The 14,517-nt window shown below is 46.2% G+C and overlaps 1 protein-coding gene across 2 annotated transcripts in view; it reads left to right on the top strand.

The window, feature by feature from the left end:
- Positions 1–505: 505 nt before the first annotated feature.
- CHCHD6 (coiled-coil-helix-coiled-coil-helix domain containing 6) overlaps positions 506–14,517 on the top strand; it is a 249,918-nt gene continuing 235,906 nt past the window's right edge. For both annotated transcript variants that reach the window (XM_027585264.2, XM_027585263.2), the window contains exon 1: positions 506–685. In XM_027585264.2, the coding sequence (XP_027441065.1) occupies positions 599–685 (87 nt within the window). In that variant the 5' untranslated portion in view covers positions 506–598. The remainder of the gene's footprint in view (positions 686–14,517) is intronic.

Raw genomic sequence — 14,517 nt, 5'->3', positions numbered from 1 at the left:
TTGGCACTTATCACAGTGGTTAGTAAGCTTATTTATGTGCTTGCTTGTTTGTCTTTTCATTTGTTCCTCCCATTATAGCTAAATCTCACTACGGCAGGGCAGGTCTTCTTTGTCCTTGCATTCCCCGCAGCTAGTTCTATGTTGCTCAGTGCTTGGTGAGTGCCGCTCAACAGGAGTTTGCTGAATGAACCAAGCAGCAAACCATGCAAAGATCTCCCTCACATGCTTGGCTCAACCTCCTCGGTGGGCTTCTGGCCTTAAGGAACATCACCCTTGGCTCTGCTTCAAGGGCGATCTTTCCACTCGCTGCTCCACTCCAACACGCTTTCCACCGCTCAGGCACCGCGCCTCCGCGTGATCCCTAGTTACAGATGGGCAGCCCGGGCCGTCTAGACTACAACCCCCACAGTGCCCCGCGGGCAGGCGCCACATTATTGGTTGAACCTCCAGCGGCGGCCAATAGGACGTGGCTTTGTTGGCTTGTGCCGCAGCAGCCCGAGTCCCGGGAAGCGCGGGGCGCACAGGGAGCCTCAACCCGGAGTTTGGCCGGTTGCTCTGGAGCCTGGTCGCGTGGTCGTCTGCCCGCTCGCCTCCTGCCATGGGGAGCACCGAGAGCAGCGAGGCCCGCAGGGTGTCCTTCGGAATGGACGAGGAGGAGCGGGTCCGGGTGCTGCAGGGCATCCGGGTGAGCGGGCCGCCGGCGGGCGCGACGAGCGAGCGCGGCTTGGGCCGGGTGGGCGTGGAGGGCGCGGGCCGGCCTGAGGGGAGGTTCGGGCCCAAGAGCGGACGGGCGCGCCTAGCTCGTTGAGCCCTTCCAACGCCCGGGTGGCGAGCGTCTCTCCCTCCGCCGTGTACGTGAGGGACCTGAGGCTCGGGGGCTGCCCAGGGTCCGCCATCCTGGAGGGGCCGTCTTCAGGCTTCACTACCCTGGCATCGGGGGAGAAAAGAGCTGGGAACGGGAGAGGTGGGGAGGCCGCATTCCAGCTCCCGTTGACTCGTTGTAGACCTGAATATGTTGCCCTGCACCCCAGTGCACGCGGCTTGTTCTGTGTACATGAGAATGCTACCAGTCCTGGACAACGCAACAGCCTCTTAACTGAGGCTCTCTTCTCAACACCGCAGCCAAAGGAGCAGTTAAAAAGTTGTGAATCAGATCATATGCCCTTCCCCTTGCTAAAAACCCTCCAGTGGATGCCTAGCGCATTTAAGATGAAGAGGAACCACATTACCTTGTTTTACAAAGCTGGTGCTGCTGCCCTGTGTGACCACATCTCACGCCAATTCCCTCCCTCCCACCTCCCATCTGTTCGCTAGCCTCACGACTACAAGATGTTGGTTTGCTCCAAGCACAGGACCTCCCTCTGCATTTACTGTTTTCTCTTACCTAGCTTTTCTTAGATCTGGCTCTTGTTACAGTTTGAGTATCACCTGAGTATCTTTCGGTGACCACTCAATCTAAAGTAGCTTCCCACCCCCACTGTCACAGATTTTTTTCATAGTAGGCATCACCATTGGAAGCTTTTATGGATAATTTACTTGCTTATTGTGTTACCCACCACAGTGTAAGCTCCTTGAGACTAAGGCTCTTGTCTGATTCAAGACTCTATCCCCAGAACCTAGAAGAAGAATAAAAGCAGCTCACATTTGAGGGCTTAGTGTGGACCATGGGTTCCATTGAATCCTTTACAGGCAACCTCTCATTTACTTTTCAGCAGCCCCGTGAGAGAGGTAGAATGTTATTTGCCCATTTTGTAGAGTAAGGACAAGTTAGACACTGAGTAGTGTCTATCCAAGGTCACCTAGGTAACAAGTGGGAGAGCTGGGATTGAAGTAGGCCAACTCCAGGGCCTTTTCATTGAATGCTGCACCTCATACACCCGTGCATGGCACATGGTGGTTTATAAATGATTGTTGAGTGGTTAAATGGATGAACCCAGTGAAACAGTGGCCAAGCTGAAATAAAATGCACAGAACTGAGTGTAGGTGAATTAGTTATTAGGGAGTAGATCAGAAAAAGACATCAGGAGGTCTGACTTCTGGGCAGATGTTCATTAGCTGGGTGGCCTTGAGAGAACAACTTATCTTTTGAGTCTCGATGAGCACATTTCTAAAAAAAGTTGGGGGAGGGTGTAATAAGCCTAGGATAAGATGAAGATGAGTGTGGAAGTGTTTAGAAATGGTAGTGTTTTGTGGTGGCCTCTATTCTTAGTCTAGCATAGTACTTAGCCCATTTGGTGCTTGCTTGATGTTATCTAGTCTTGACCTGGCTCGAGGGAAAACAAAATGGGGAGGAGATGGCTCATGTTTGAAGGTTGAGAGCAGGAGCCTGAATGGAATTTGGAAGAGCACCCTTGGCTCTGTTCGGGTGCTCTCTCACCTTTGTCACCTGGTATCCAGTGTTTGGGAATGTTGGAAAGTTAGGTCAGTCAGGGTCTTCTGCGGTTCAAGGGAGTCCCTTTGAAGATGAGTTCCTCTAAGTTGACAGAAGATCATCATTTTTGGAGGTATATCAGACTAGTATATTTTATTTCTAGTTCCCTTAACAATTTTGCAAAGTATAAGTTCTCTTTAAAGATGGAGAGTCAGGCTTAGAGCTGTTAAAGAATTTGTCCAGGGTGTTAACCTACCCAAGTGACTGATGGGATTTTGGCCCAGATCTTTTGGGTGCAAGAAAAGGCCTTTTCTCGCTACTCCAAGCTCCCTCCCACAGTGATATGCAAAGCAGCCTAAAAATTGTGTGTCAAAGCTTCTACCTGTTCTTAACAGGGTACTGGGACCCCACTTAGTTCTCCCAGAGACTGTTGAAACTAGAGGGAGCTTTGGTGACTCTGAATGCTGGGCAAACTCATCAGAGAGAATGACTTGCCCATAGGCACACAGTGGGGTGCATGGCCCCGTACTATAAGAGCCCCTTCTTTCTTTCCTTCCTTTCTCCCTTCCTCCCCCCTTCTGTCCTTCCTTCCTTCCACTTGTGTGCCTGGTTTGGGAGAGGGAGATTTGAGCAAGGAGGTGATAGCAACAAAGTGTTTTGGTGTAGGGGCTTTTTCTACTAGCAGAGTTACTTGAGGGTTGAGGAGTACACCTTGTTCTTAAGCTGGCAAGTAAAAATCAGTGGAGAATATCATTGGATGAACCAAGTGAGAAATTACTTTAGTAGAAGGTAGATGCCAAAGAAGACTATCTGCCCCAGGTCCTTCAGAGAAAGTTAAATATTCTTAAAGACCACTCGTATTTAATCCTCAGGCCCTGATCTTGGAAAGTGCGATAATTCCCTTAAGATTCAATGCTAGGGCCTTGCTACTTTGCACACTTATTTGCATAAATTTACATATTGAGTTCAAGCCCTAATTCCATGGAAGGTAAAAGAAATTTAATTAATGCAAAACACTGCAATTATATTCAACTCCAGTTTTCAGAGCAAGCATGTGTGAAATACATAAAGATTTCATTTTATCCAGTATATTTAACCTCATCCTCCAATGAGAGAAGGTACACACATGGCAATAATGTCTTGTGTGTGCCCACTTTTCCTCTTCTCTGCCTCATGGAAGCAGCCATACTTGGTAATTCAGATGAAGTTGGTTGCTTTTCAACATGCAGGCTCACTGTTCTCCACCCTTTTCCCCTTCCAACTGCTCAGCTGCCTGCCATTCTTCCCAAGTCACCTGGCCTGCTGCATGATACCTGTGTCCCCAGGCTCATTACACTCTCAGGGCTACATCAAGTTTACCATTATCCGTTGCTTCCATGAGGCAAATCTGGACCACTGCTCATGGGAGGACCAAGGAGGATGTAGTAAGATGCACAAGAAACAGTCCCCAAACATGCCATTCCCAGAGAAGCCATATGCCTGAGCACTGCACCTGTAGCCACAATTTATCATCCAGCACCTCAGTAAATGCTTCCTGTGAACGGGTGATTTGCCAGGCACTGGGCCTGGCCTTGCAGAGACTATAAGGGACGAAGCACTGGGTCCTTGCCCTCATGGACACCTCAGCCCAATAGCAGGAACAGACCAAAAGAAAGAAAAAAGAGGCACACAAAAACTGCAAGTGTTGTGAGGGAAACAAAAGTGTACAAAGTAACGGGGCTCCCTGCTTGAGGAGGGATGCCACCCTGAGGAGTGGACACTGAAGATGCGACGGAGCCAGCCCTGGGAAGCGTGCGCTGTGTTTTCTGAGCACTAGCTCAGACATTCCGCTTGCCTACCTTGTGAGCTGTTCACCCCATCTCAGAAATGACACAGGTTCTAGAAGGTGAAGTAACCCAAGGTCACAGCTAGTTAGTGGTAGTGCTGGAGGCTCAGACATGCCGACTCCACAGGCCATGTGTGTAGCAGCCACACATGGGTTGGGATGTTGAAGAAAGTTGGCCAGGCGTTGGGCCTAGACAGGTGATGGGCCCTGAATGCCAGGGAAGGCTGTCTACAGGTTTCGTTGGAGGTAACATTGTAGGTCTATAATCAGGAGTGGCGCTTTGGAAAGATTTTACCTGATGATGGTGGTTTTTCTTTTCTTTTTTTTAAATAGCATTTTTGAGATGTTTTTTACGTGTAAAGTTCACCCATTTGAATGATTTTTAGCACATTTATGGAGTTGAGCAACTGTCACCACAATCAGATTTTAGAACACTTATTCACAAGACCTAAAAAGATCCTTTGTCCCTATTTGCAGTCACTCCCCACTCCCACACCCAGCCCCAGGTAACCACTAATCCTTCTGTTGCTATGCATTTGGTTTTTCTGGACATTTCATATAAATGTACTCACACATCTTTTATGTCTGGCTTCTTTCACTTAGCATAATGTTTTTGGTGTTGGCTTGTTGATGTAGCATATATCAGTACTTCGCTCCTTTTTATTGCCTGGCTGTACTTTGTATTTGTTTACCCACTCACTAGTTGATAGACATTTGAATTGTTCCCAGTTCTTCACTGTTATGAATAATGTTGCTGTGAACATTAGTATACAAGCTTTGTGTGTGTGTGTGTGTGTGTGTGTGTGTGTGTGTGTGTGTACATATATTTTCTTTTTTCTTGGATAGATACCTAAGAGTAGAATTGCTGGGTCATTCTGTTTATGAATTTGGTGAGTTGTTAGGTTTAACTTTTTAAGAAACTGTCAAACTGTTTTCTAAAGTGACTCAACCATTTTACATTCCCACTGGCAATACATGAGGGTTCCATTTTCTCCATATCTTCACCAACACTTGTTGTTTATCTTTTTGATTATAGCCATTCTAGTGGGTGTGATATGGTATTTCATTGTGGTTTGAATTTATATTTCCGAAGTATCTAATGTTGAACATCTTTTCATGGGCTTATTTGCCATCCATATATTTTCTTTGGTGAAAGTGTATTCACATCTTTGCCCACTTTTCCTAGGGTTGTCTTTTTACTATTGAGTTATAAGATTTCTTTATGCTGGATACAAGTCCTTTATCATATTACACATTGCAAATATTTCTCCCAGTGTATGGCTTGTCTTTTCATTTTCTTAATTGGTGTCTTTGAAGTGCAAACAGTTGTAATTTTGATGAAGTTTAGTTTATCAATTGTTTTATTAATTGTGCTTTGGATGTCATATCTCAGAAATCTTTGCCTAACCCAACGTTATGGATATTTCCTCCTGTATTTTTTCCAAGAGCTTTACAGTTTTGGCTTTTATATTTAGTTCTGTGATCCATTTTGAGTTAATTTTTATATATGTTATGAGGTAAGACTTTAAAATGGGTTGGCAAAATTCTTCTGTAAATGACCAGTTGGTAAGTACTTTCTGCTTTGCTGACCAAAAGGTCTTTATCATCACTGCTACTCAACTTTGCCATTGTAGCCAGTCAGTATGTAAACAAATGGGTGTGGCTATGTTCTAATAAAACTTTATTTATAAAATCAAGCATTGGGTTAGATTTGGCTCAAGCACTAGAGTTTATTGAGCCCTGATCTAAATTAATCTTTTTTTGCATGAAATATCTAAATTTTTCAAACTTCATTTGTTGAAAAGACTATCCATTTCCCACTTTGGGACCTTTGTGAATATCAATTGACCACAAACATAAGGGTTTATTTCTGGACTCTGAATTCTGTTGAGAGTTCCATTGATTTATATGCTATAATATGTCCATGCTAGTACAACACTGTCTTCAAAATTGGGAAATATAAAGATGCCAGTTTGTTCGTTTGTTTGTTTTTTAAGATTGTTTTGGCTGTTCTGAGTGCTTTGCATTTCCATACACATTTTAGGATCAGTTGGCAACTTCTGTAAAAAAAAGCCTATTGGGATTTTGACGGGGTTTGTGTTGAATCTGTAGATTACTTTGGGGAGAATTGCCATTTTAGCAATATGGAGTCCTCTGATCTATGAATATGAAATCTCTATTTATTTAGATCTTTTAGAAATTTTTTCAGCAATGTTTTATACTTTCAGTGAATAAGTCTTACATTTCTTTTCTTAAATTTATTTCCAAGTACTTTGTTTTTTGATACTATTATGAATGTAATTGTTTTCTTAATTTTTGGATTCTTCATTGGTAGTATGTAGAAATACAATTGATTTTTGTATATTGATCCTGTATCCTGCAACCTTGCTGAACTCATTTATTCAAGTAGTTTTTTTCTGTGGATTCCTTATGATTTTATATAGGTAGGATCATGCTGACTGTAAATAAGGAAAATTTTAACTTCTTTCTAGTCTGGATGCCCCCCCCCTTTTTTCATTTTCTTCCTTTATTGCATTGGCTAGAACCTTCAGTACAGTATTGAATAGAAGTGGTGACAGTGAATGCCCTTGCCTTGCTCCTGGACTTAGAAAACATTATCTTCCACCATTAAATATGTTAGCTGTAGGTTTTTCATAGTTGCCTTTTATAAGATTGATGATTTTATCTTTTAATATTCTCAGTTACCTCTTCCTCTCTGTTATTATATCCTGTTTTTTGTTTGTAGGCTCTTGGAGTACAAAGACTGTTTTATTTATTTCAGTGTCTGGCTCATTAATATGTGCATGTTGGACTGCATGCTTGGATTAATGAACTGATGATCCTTTTTTTAGCCAAGCTGGCGATCTTTGGCAGCTGCACATGAGAATTTTACTCTTCTGCTTGTTTTACTTCCAAGCTTTAATACAAACTTGTTCCATTTGTATGCAGCAAACTTCCTCTTCACCTTGGTATTGCCCAGTGATATGCTTCTTGAGTCTCAGCATGAATGTTGATGCTCCCTATCATGATATCCTTCATGGGGCACCTGGGTGGCTCAGTTTGTTGGGCGTCTGACTCAATTTCTGATCAGGTCATGATCTCATGGGTCATGGGATTGAGCCCCACCTTGGGCTCCGCACTCGGTGTGGAGTCTGCTTGAAAGAGTCTCTCCCTTTGCGGCCCCCCCCCCCCCCCGGGTATGCGCACGGGCTCTCTCTCTCTTTTTCTCACTCGCAAATAAATAAATCTTTGTATTATGTCCTTCATCTTAATTGACTGCTTAGAGGCAGCGTGGTTAACAAAGTGTCTCAGAAAGACCTGGCAAGTGTGGGTGGCTCAGTCAGTTAAGCATCTTGCCTTCTGCTTAGGTCATCATCCCTCGATCCTGGGATTGAGCCCCACACTGGGCTCCGTGCTCCACGGGGAGCCTGCTTCTCCCTCTGCCTGCCACTCCCCCTGCTTGTGCTCTCTCTCTCTCTCTGTCAAATAAATAAATAAATGAATGAATCTCTTGAAAAAAAAAGAAAGAAAGAAAGACGTGGACTTAAGCTCTGACACTCAAAGTAGTAAGTCTCTCTGCCACTCCCCCTGCTTGTGCTATCTCTCACTCTCTCAAATAAATAAATATATAAATATATAAATAAATCTCTAAAAAAAAAAAAAAAGAAAGAAAAGAAAGAAAGAGAGACCTAGCCTTGAGCTCTGACACTCAAAGTAGTAAGTCTCTCTCCTTATATGCAAGATGGACCTGTTTAGCATAGGTGCTGAAGGGGTTGGATCACAAGTCCTCTCCAAACTTCCCCAGCTTTCACACTCTATCCGGCTGACCATTCGGAGGAATGTAGTTAATGTGGCCACAAAAGAAATGCCAGCTTGGAAAGTCAGGAAATGGAGTTTCCATTTACTTTTTCCATTCCATTCCATATACACTTTTCTGTGAATGACGTGTGGAGCTGGATGTCAAGTCCAGCAAGCATTGCTGGTCCACATTGCATGCCAGTCCCTGGGCTAGGTGCTTGCCCAGGTGTTATTCTTTTTCATGCTTCCAAAACATTACATCTGATACATGGTGAGGTATCAGAAAATAAAGTAGAGCCAATTCTGCAGGGAAGCAGAGCACTTTAAGTTTCTCTACCTTTCCTCCTTCAGCTGCTGAAGAGTAGAGGATCATCTTAAAGACAGATGAAGACTCAGGTACCTGCATGAAGACATTTCCTTAGTGTCTGTCCTCCAATTACAGGTCAGGGGTTACCAAACTCACTGTGTTCGAGGACAGTAGAGGGCTGGGCATACAACCACGCTGTACTTTAGGGGCAGATTTAGCAACTTACGAGGGTTTTTTGAATATCCTTTAAATTTTCTCTTAATAGTACTGTAGTGTAACCAGTAGTGACATTTAAATAGTATAAGAGTTAAGGTGATTTCTACCTTCCCTTCTTTCTGACTTTTGAATATAACCCATGTATGTATAAGATGAAATTCCAACCTAATAATACTCCCTAACTGTGTCACAGTATGGTGTTGAAGATCTTTCTCTGTAAAAGTAAAATCTATAAAGTCATGTAAATATAAGGATAGTTGTTAACTCTAACTCTGACTAAGTTCATTCTGGATCAGTTCCTTCATTTGGGAGGTAAAGACGCTGCACTGGAAGCATCTTTGATCCCTCAGGTCACCGGTCTACCTTTTCCACCTCTTGGTGCACGCTCTTCTGCAGCAGCTCTGGTTTCCAGATCAAATCTGCCAGCTCTGCTACTTCTCTGCGGCTGGTGGAGGCTTCACAATGTTTCCTAGTTGAACCCTCTTTCCCTTCTGCACCCCGGCCCTGGCTATTCTCTTTCATCATCATTCGTGAGCTGTTGACTTTGGATTCTAAATATCTAACCCAGAGCTGTTCCATTGCACGTCCCATGGGTGCTTGTAATTCACTACATCCACTGGAACTCACCTGCATCCCCCACTCTGCTTCCCTCAGAATCACTTGTGTTTCTTATGCCACAGATGGCCCCAGCCAGCCAGTCCCTCAACCAGAAAACTGGGTCCTGCATTACTTTTTTTCTCTACATTTAATGACAGATGTTGCGTTTTCCTTCTAGCCATTTCTGTGTTTTTGCCTCTCTTTATCCCTGCTAACTCTGTCTTTTTCCAGTCCATTCCGTCTTCCTTTGACCATCTGATAAATTGTTCTTTTTCCCAGTAGACTTGCCTCCCACAAATCTATACCTCCTGATGCTAGCAGGGTCATTAAAAAGAAAAACCCACAAAAACATAAATTTTACTTTTGAATAAGCTTCAGGCAAATGGTATTACAATTCAGGCAGTTCCAAAAGAAGCACGTAGGAAAAAAGTTCACCTCCCTTCCCACTTGTTTCATCTGTGTTGCCCTCTGCGCCAGTCACCCTTACCAGCCGGCCGGGTCAGTGATCGTGCAGGGTTAACGCTCATTACGCCACTCCCTTAGGTTGAAGGCAGATTCTGGGGCCTCGCTCTCGGCGCCCTCTGTGTGCTGGTGCCGCTTGCTGCCTTTTGTCGCACGTGTTGGCCGGGAGGACACCTGCTCCTGCTGAATTCTGAGCTGCTTCGCTGCCTGCGATTCTGTTCTCCTTTGTCTGCTGTCTTTTCTCTCCCTGTGACTGGCTAAATGCCTTGTCATCCTCAGGACCTTTCAGGTGTTACCTTCTGAAAGGCACCCTCTTTGATGTCCCTCTGTCACCCTGGGTTGTCCCTGTCCTGGGTCTTGCAGACTTTGTGCTCACCTCCTATACCTATGGCGTGGGCAGAGGTAATCTCTTCCTTGCTTCCTGCCTTACTGCCCTGTGAGCAGGAGTCACATCTGTTTGTCTTTTCTTCCCCAGTACTTAGCCCAGAGCCGGTTTCTCTCACCCCAAACCGTAAGTCCAGAAACTTTGTGGTATTAATCGATTTGAATTGATTGCCAACATTTAGAACTTAGAGGCTTTACATCAATTCAGTTTTTAGCTCTTTGGGGGAAAAAAATTGAGAGTCTGGTCCACGTTCCCATATGGCGATACTTTCCCGGAGGTGTGAGGTAGTTGTCCTCTCTGGGGGACATTTACTCCTATCAGGGTCCCCACCATGTTGTCCTTGCACTGTTTTATTTTTTTTTTCCCTACCAGGCCCATTCTGTTAATTTCGTTGCTTGCTTGATGCCTGTGGACATTTGTGTTTGCCATGCTCGGTGTAGGAGGTCTCCAAGGGCTCTTCTTGTTCTGACATTCTGGGATTTAAATCTGTGGTAAGCAGCCGGTGGATCTAATTTGAGCTCATAGAAAACTGAAAGACTAGTGAACGAAATCTCCAAGGCAACAGCCTGAGGCAAGGAGAGGAATCTTTTTAGAACCATAATATTGGGCAGTGCCTCTATGGGGCTTGGGGTGTCCAGGACCAGGAGCCACCGACAGACCCAACTTCCTGCAAGCTTGCTCTTTTGGAAACTGCCCCAGGTGCTCAGCCTCACTGGAGAAACCCTAGGCCCAGCTTGGAAAGGGTAGTGAGCTGCAGTTTATCTCCTGGCACCCAGCAGATCCTCAGACAGTGTTGCCCCAAATGGCCTTGGCCCCGGCTGTGCAGGCCTAGTTCCTGCCGATTCACCACAGAACCTCGGGCAAGCTGCTTCTCTGCACCACACCTTCTCCATTCTTACTTGAGGAGGATGCCTCCTCTCCTGCCCAGAAGTGAGCTGGGGCTGTGAACTCATTTGGTGAACATCAAAGCATTTGCTAATACAAAGAGTAATGCTTAGGAAGTTGCCTCCACATTGCTACTTCTCACATGTGTCTAGATGAGTAACATGTTAAGACTAAAAAAGTGCTAATTTTCATATTGACATTCTCCTAATTTAAGTAGGCTGTCTGTTTTATGAGTACATAGTGCTCCCCCTCCCACCCTCTCCCCGGGGGCTCAGTAAAGCATCATCAAGTGGGGGGAAATGTGACTGGCAAATATTTTTATTTTTCTTGAATTGGCCATTCTGAGAACAGGGTTACTTGTCACGTCACAGTGGCTCTGTATTCCTGCCTTACTTGTGCAGGTATCACTGTTAGGGGCCCAGGGTCGGGATCCATGTCTTTGTCTGGGCACTGAAGACTTCCTATGATGACCTTGGGCAAGTTGTCTCACCTCCCTGACTCCAATTTCTTCATCTGTAAAATGGGAATGCGTTTAGCCCGGGGCCTGGCATGGGAACTGGCTCAGTGGATGTTAGGTGGGTTGTTTCTATCATTATCTCTAAACAGGAGTTCCTGTCCCCATTCCTACATCTGAGTTCCTCTGCCCCAGCTGTGAGCATTGTTGCCCCGTTCTGGAGGAGGGGAGCATGACATCCGCTCTGTGGTCTGCCCCGGCAGCACTCTGATGCTGGGGATTCCATAATTTCTTTCTCCACAGGCAACCTCTTGCAGCATCCTATGTAGTGTGTTTACTTGCCTAGGGAACAGAGCTGCCTGAATGGATTTAGAATGTCACACACACGCTTACAGAGCGGTGCTCTGCTCGGCGATGGTGCCTCCCTCCCCCAGTGAGCCAGGCCTGGCCCTTGCTGTCATCTTTCCCTCGTTTTTCCTTTAAGACTTCTTGCAAAATGCATCTTATTTTTAAATGCCAAATGTTCGTAATTTCTCATGAATCCTTTCAGGCTTTTTCCAAGCCTCCATATACAAGCACACTCTTTCCCTTTTTATAGCACAAATGAGAACATAGTGCATATACCACTTGGTAAATTGGTTTTTTCACTTGCCCTGTGCATTCATTCAGATGCCAGATCTCTAGTTACTTCACTTGCATGGAGTCTTTTGCAACCACCCCCACCCCGATTCCTGCAGAGATGACACTTTCTAGCCCTCTTGCTCCTGATGTGCCCTGTTTGTGGCAGCGACCCTGCCTCCAGCCCTTTGTGACCTCAGCACCTCTTGCTGCTTTGCCAGGCTATTCTGTGTGAAGAGGAGATGGTGACCGAGGCCCTGCTTAGAAAGCACCAGCGGCTCCCAGTTGACTGCAGAAAAAATTCCATTCTCCTTATCTTCTCCTTCAAGGCCCTGACTGGGTAGAGCCCGCCAGCTGTGCACATCTTCCCTCCTTCATGGACCTGCGCTCGGTTGGGCTGAACCTCAGACTTCTTCCTCTGTGCCTTCCATGTGCCCTTCCTCTCTGGAACACCCCTCAACTCCTACCCTTTCTATGGTCGTTTGTTCAGGCCCGTCTCAGGCCGTGTCCCTTCCAACTGACACTTAGGTGCCTTCTGGAGAGCTCCTGGGTATGCTAGCTCAGCTTCTCTCACCTGACGGCTTAGCAGCTCATGTTCTCGGGGCCTTTCACCTTACCCCCCTGTCTGACCATAAGCTCTTTGAGTACAAGGTTCTTGGCTGTTATATCCTACATACTCCCTTGTAATAGCTCGGTGTTATGGACCTGGGCCTTTAATGAGAATTTCTTTAGTTAATGTGTTTAACAAATATTTGAGTATCTCCAGTGTCCGGGCACTTTCTAGGTCCCGAGGATACAGCAAAGGGCAAAGCAGAATCCCACGGAGCTTGTGTTCCGGTGGGAGTGATGACGAGTAGGTGGTCACATGTGTATTCTATCCCGTGGCTAACAACCAGTGCTTTGAGAGAAATGAGGCCGAGGAAGGGTGGGAGGGCGTGGTGGCAGGGTCTTGACTTCAGACAGGGTCAGCAGGGAGAGGCAGGAAGTGCCTTTTGTGGCCAGGCCTACTTGTGACTGGCTGGTGTGCCCTGGTGTCTCTTAGCCAATCCTGGCTCCTCCGCCCTTCATTGCTTTGGCAGTAGTTGGCCCTTCTTGGGGGGCCCTCCTGCCTGTGAGTGCTGCTCAGCAAGTTCCTCCTTCCCTGCTCTTGTCAGGGTCAGCATCCCTTTGCCCCCAGAGCTGACTGGCACGGAGGTTCAGGAGTCCGGCAGCCTGCTGTACAGTGGGGCTTGCACCCTGGGAGCTGTGGGAGCTTCCCGGCAGGGGGCGAGTGCTGTAACCTTTTTGTGTCTTGGCTTCCTCAATGGGAAAGCCGGCTTTATACTGTGAGGATTAAGGAGGTGGTTTGTGCAGAGTGAGTGCTGACTGCCTGTCACGGTTAGTATTAGTAGAGGTTAGTATTAGTAGAGGGCATTACAACCTGTAGCTATTGTGACTCTGATCTGCTCTGATATATTGGGGCAGTGGGACAGTGCTCACTCCTATCGTCGTTCTTCCGTCGCAAATGGGGAATACCCATGTGTGTTTTGTAAGGCAGCACTCTGCTCCCCAGCCTTCTAGTTGTGAGGTGGCCATGTGACTTACAGCCCCGTGTGATTTGATAAAGAAACCTCTTGCCCCCTCTTTGGGAACTTGCCTATACATTCAATGCTTTCGGGTGAGGGAAGCATTTTGGTTGCCATCATGGAATGGCAATCGGTAGGAAGTGGGGCCTGGGTTCCCAGCCGTGTTTGTTACCATGGAAGTGTTGAATTCTCCAAGCACATGTGCCTTTGATTGAGGCCTGATTTGGGCTGTCTGCGGCCTTCCCACCCACTGCCACAATGCTGGTGGAGGGTGGTGGGCTGGAGCTGGGGGGAGGTTGTCCCTGGAGACGTGGGGAGGCATCAGGTGCATGTGCCATGGTGGAGGCCGGATAAGGCCCCCTCCCCAGAGTCCTGACGTCACTCAAGGCTGAGGGCAGGTGAGGTTTGAGCCACCAGTTGTCAGAGCCGGAGGGTGCTTTAAAAAGAATCTGCCCAATTTAATTCTGTGCAGATTATGGAAGAGGAGGGAAGAAACCTGCTCAAGGTCACAAAGCTGCATTTGGAACACTTAGAACAACACTCAATTTATAGTACATGGCAGCTGTTAACTATCATTACTGTTACTGATTAGTTCATGCAGTTTTGCACACTTGGTATGTGCCTTGTATGGGTGATAATATTTGTATACTGCTTTGCCATTTCCCATAATAGCTAATATTGGTTGTTGACTTGGTGCCGACTGCTTTGTGTAGATTGCTGCATTTAATCCTCGCCATAGCCCCACAGTCTGGACCATTAATTATTTCCATCTCACAGATGAAGAAACTGATTTACAGATAAGAAGTCCCCTGCCCAACGTCACGTAGTTAGCAAGCAGCTGAGTTGGGATTCAAACCCAGGCCTGTCTGACCCCAAACCACTGAACTCCCGAACCGTATGATGTAGTCAGTCCAGCCTCAAGGGGTCCCCATTTTGTAGGTGAGAGACATGCTCAGAGAAGCCAGAGAACGGGGTCCAGGCCACACAGCGGAGCACAGGTAGTGCTCCTCTTTCCCTGCACTGCTCTGGATGTG

Source organism: Zalophus californianus, chromosome 1 (genome assembly GCF_009762305.2).
Source record: "Zalophus californianus isolate mZalCal1 chromosome 1, mZalCal1.pri.v2, whole genome shotgun sequence".
Classification (NCBI taxonomy): Eukaryota; Metazoa; Chordata; class Mammalia; order Carnivora; family Otariidae; genus Zalophus; species Zalophus californianus.
Note: the sequence above shows the minus strand (reverse complement) of the source record. Positions and strands in the feature narration are given on the sequence as shown.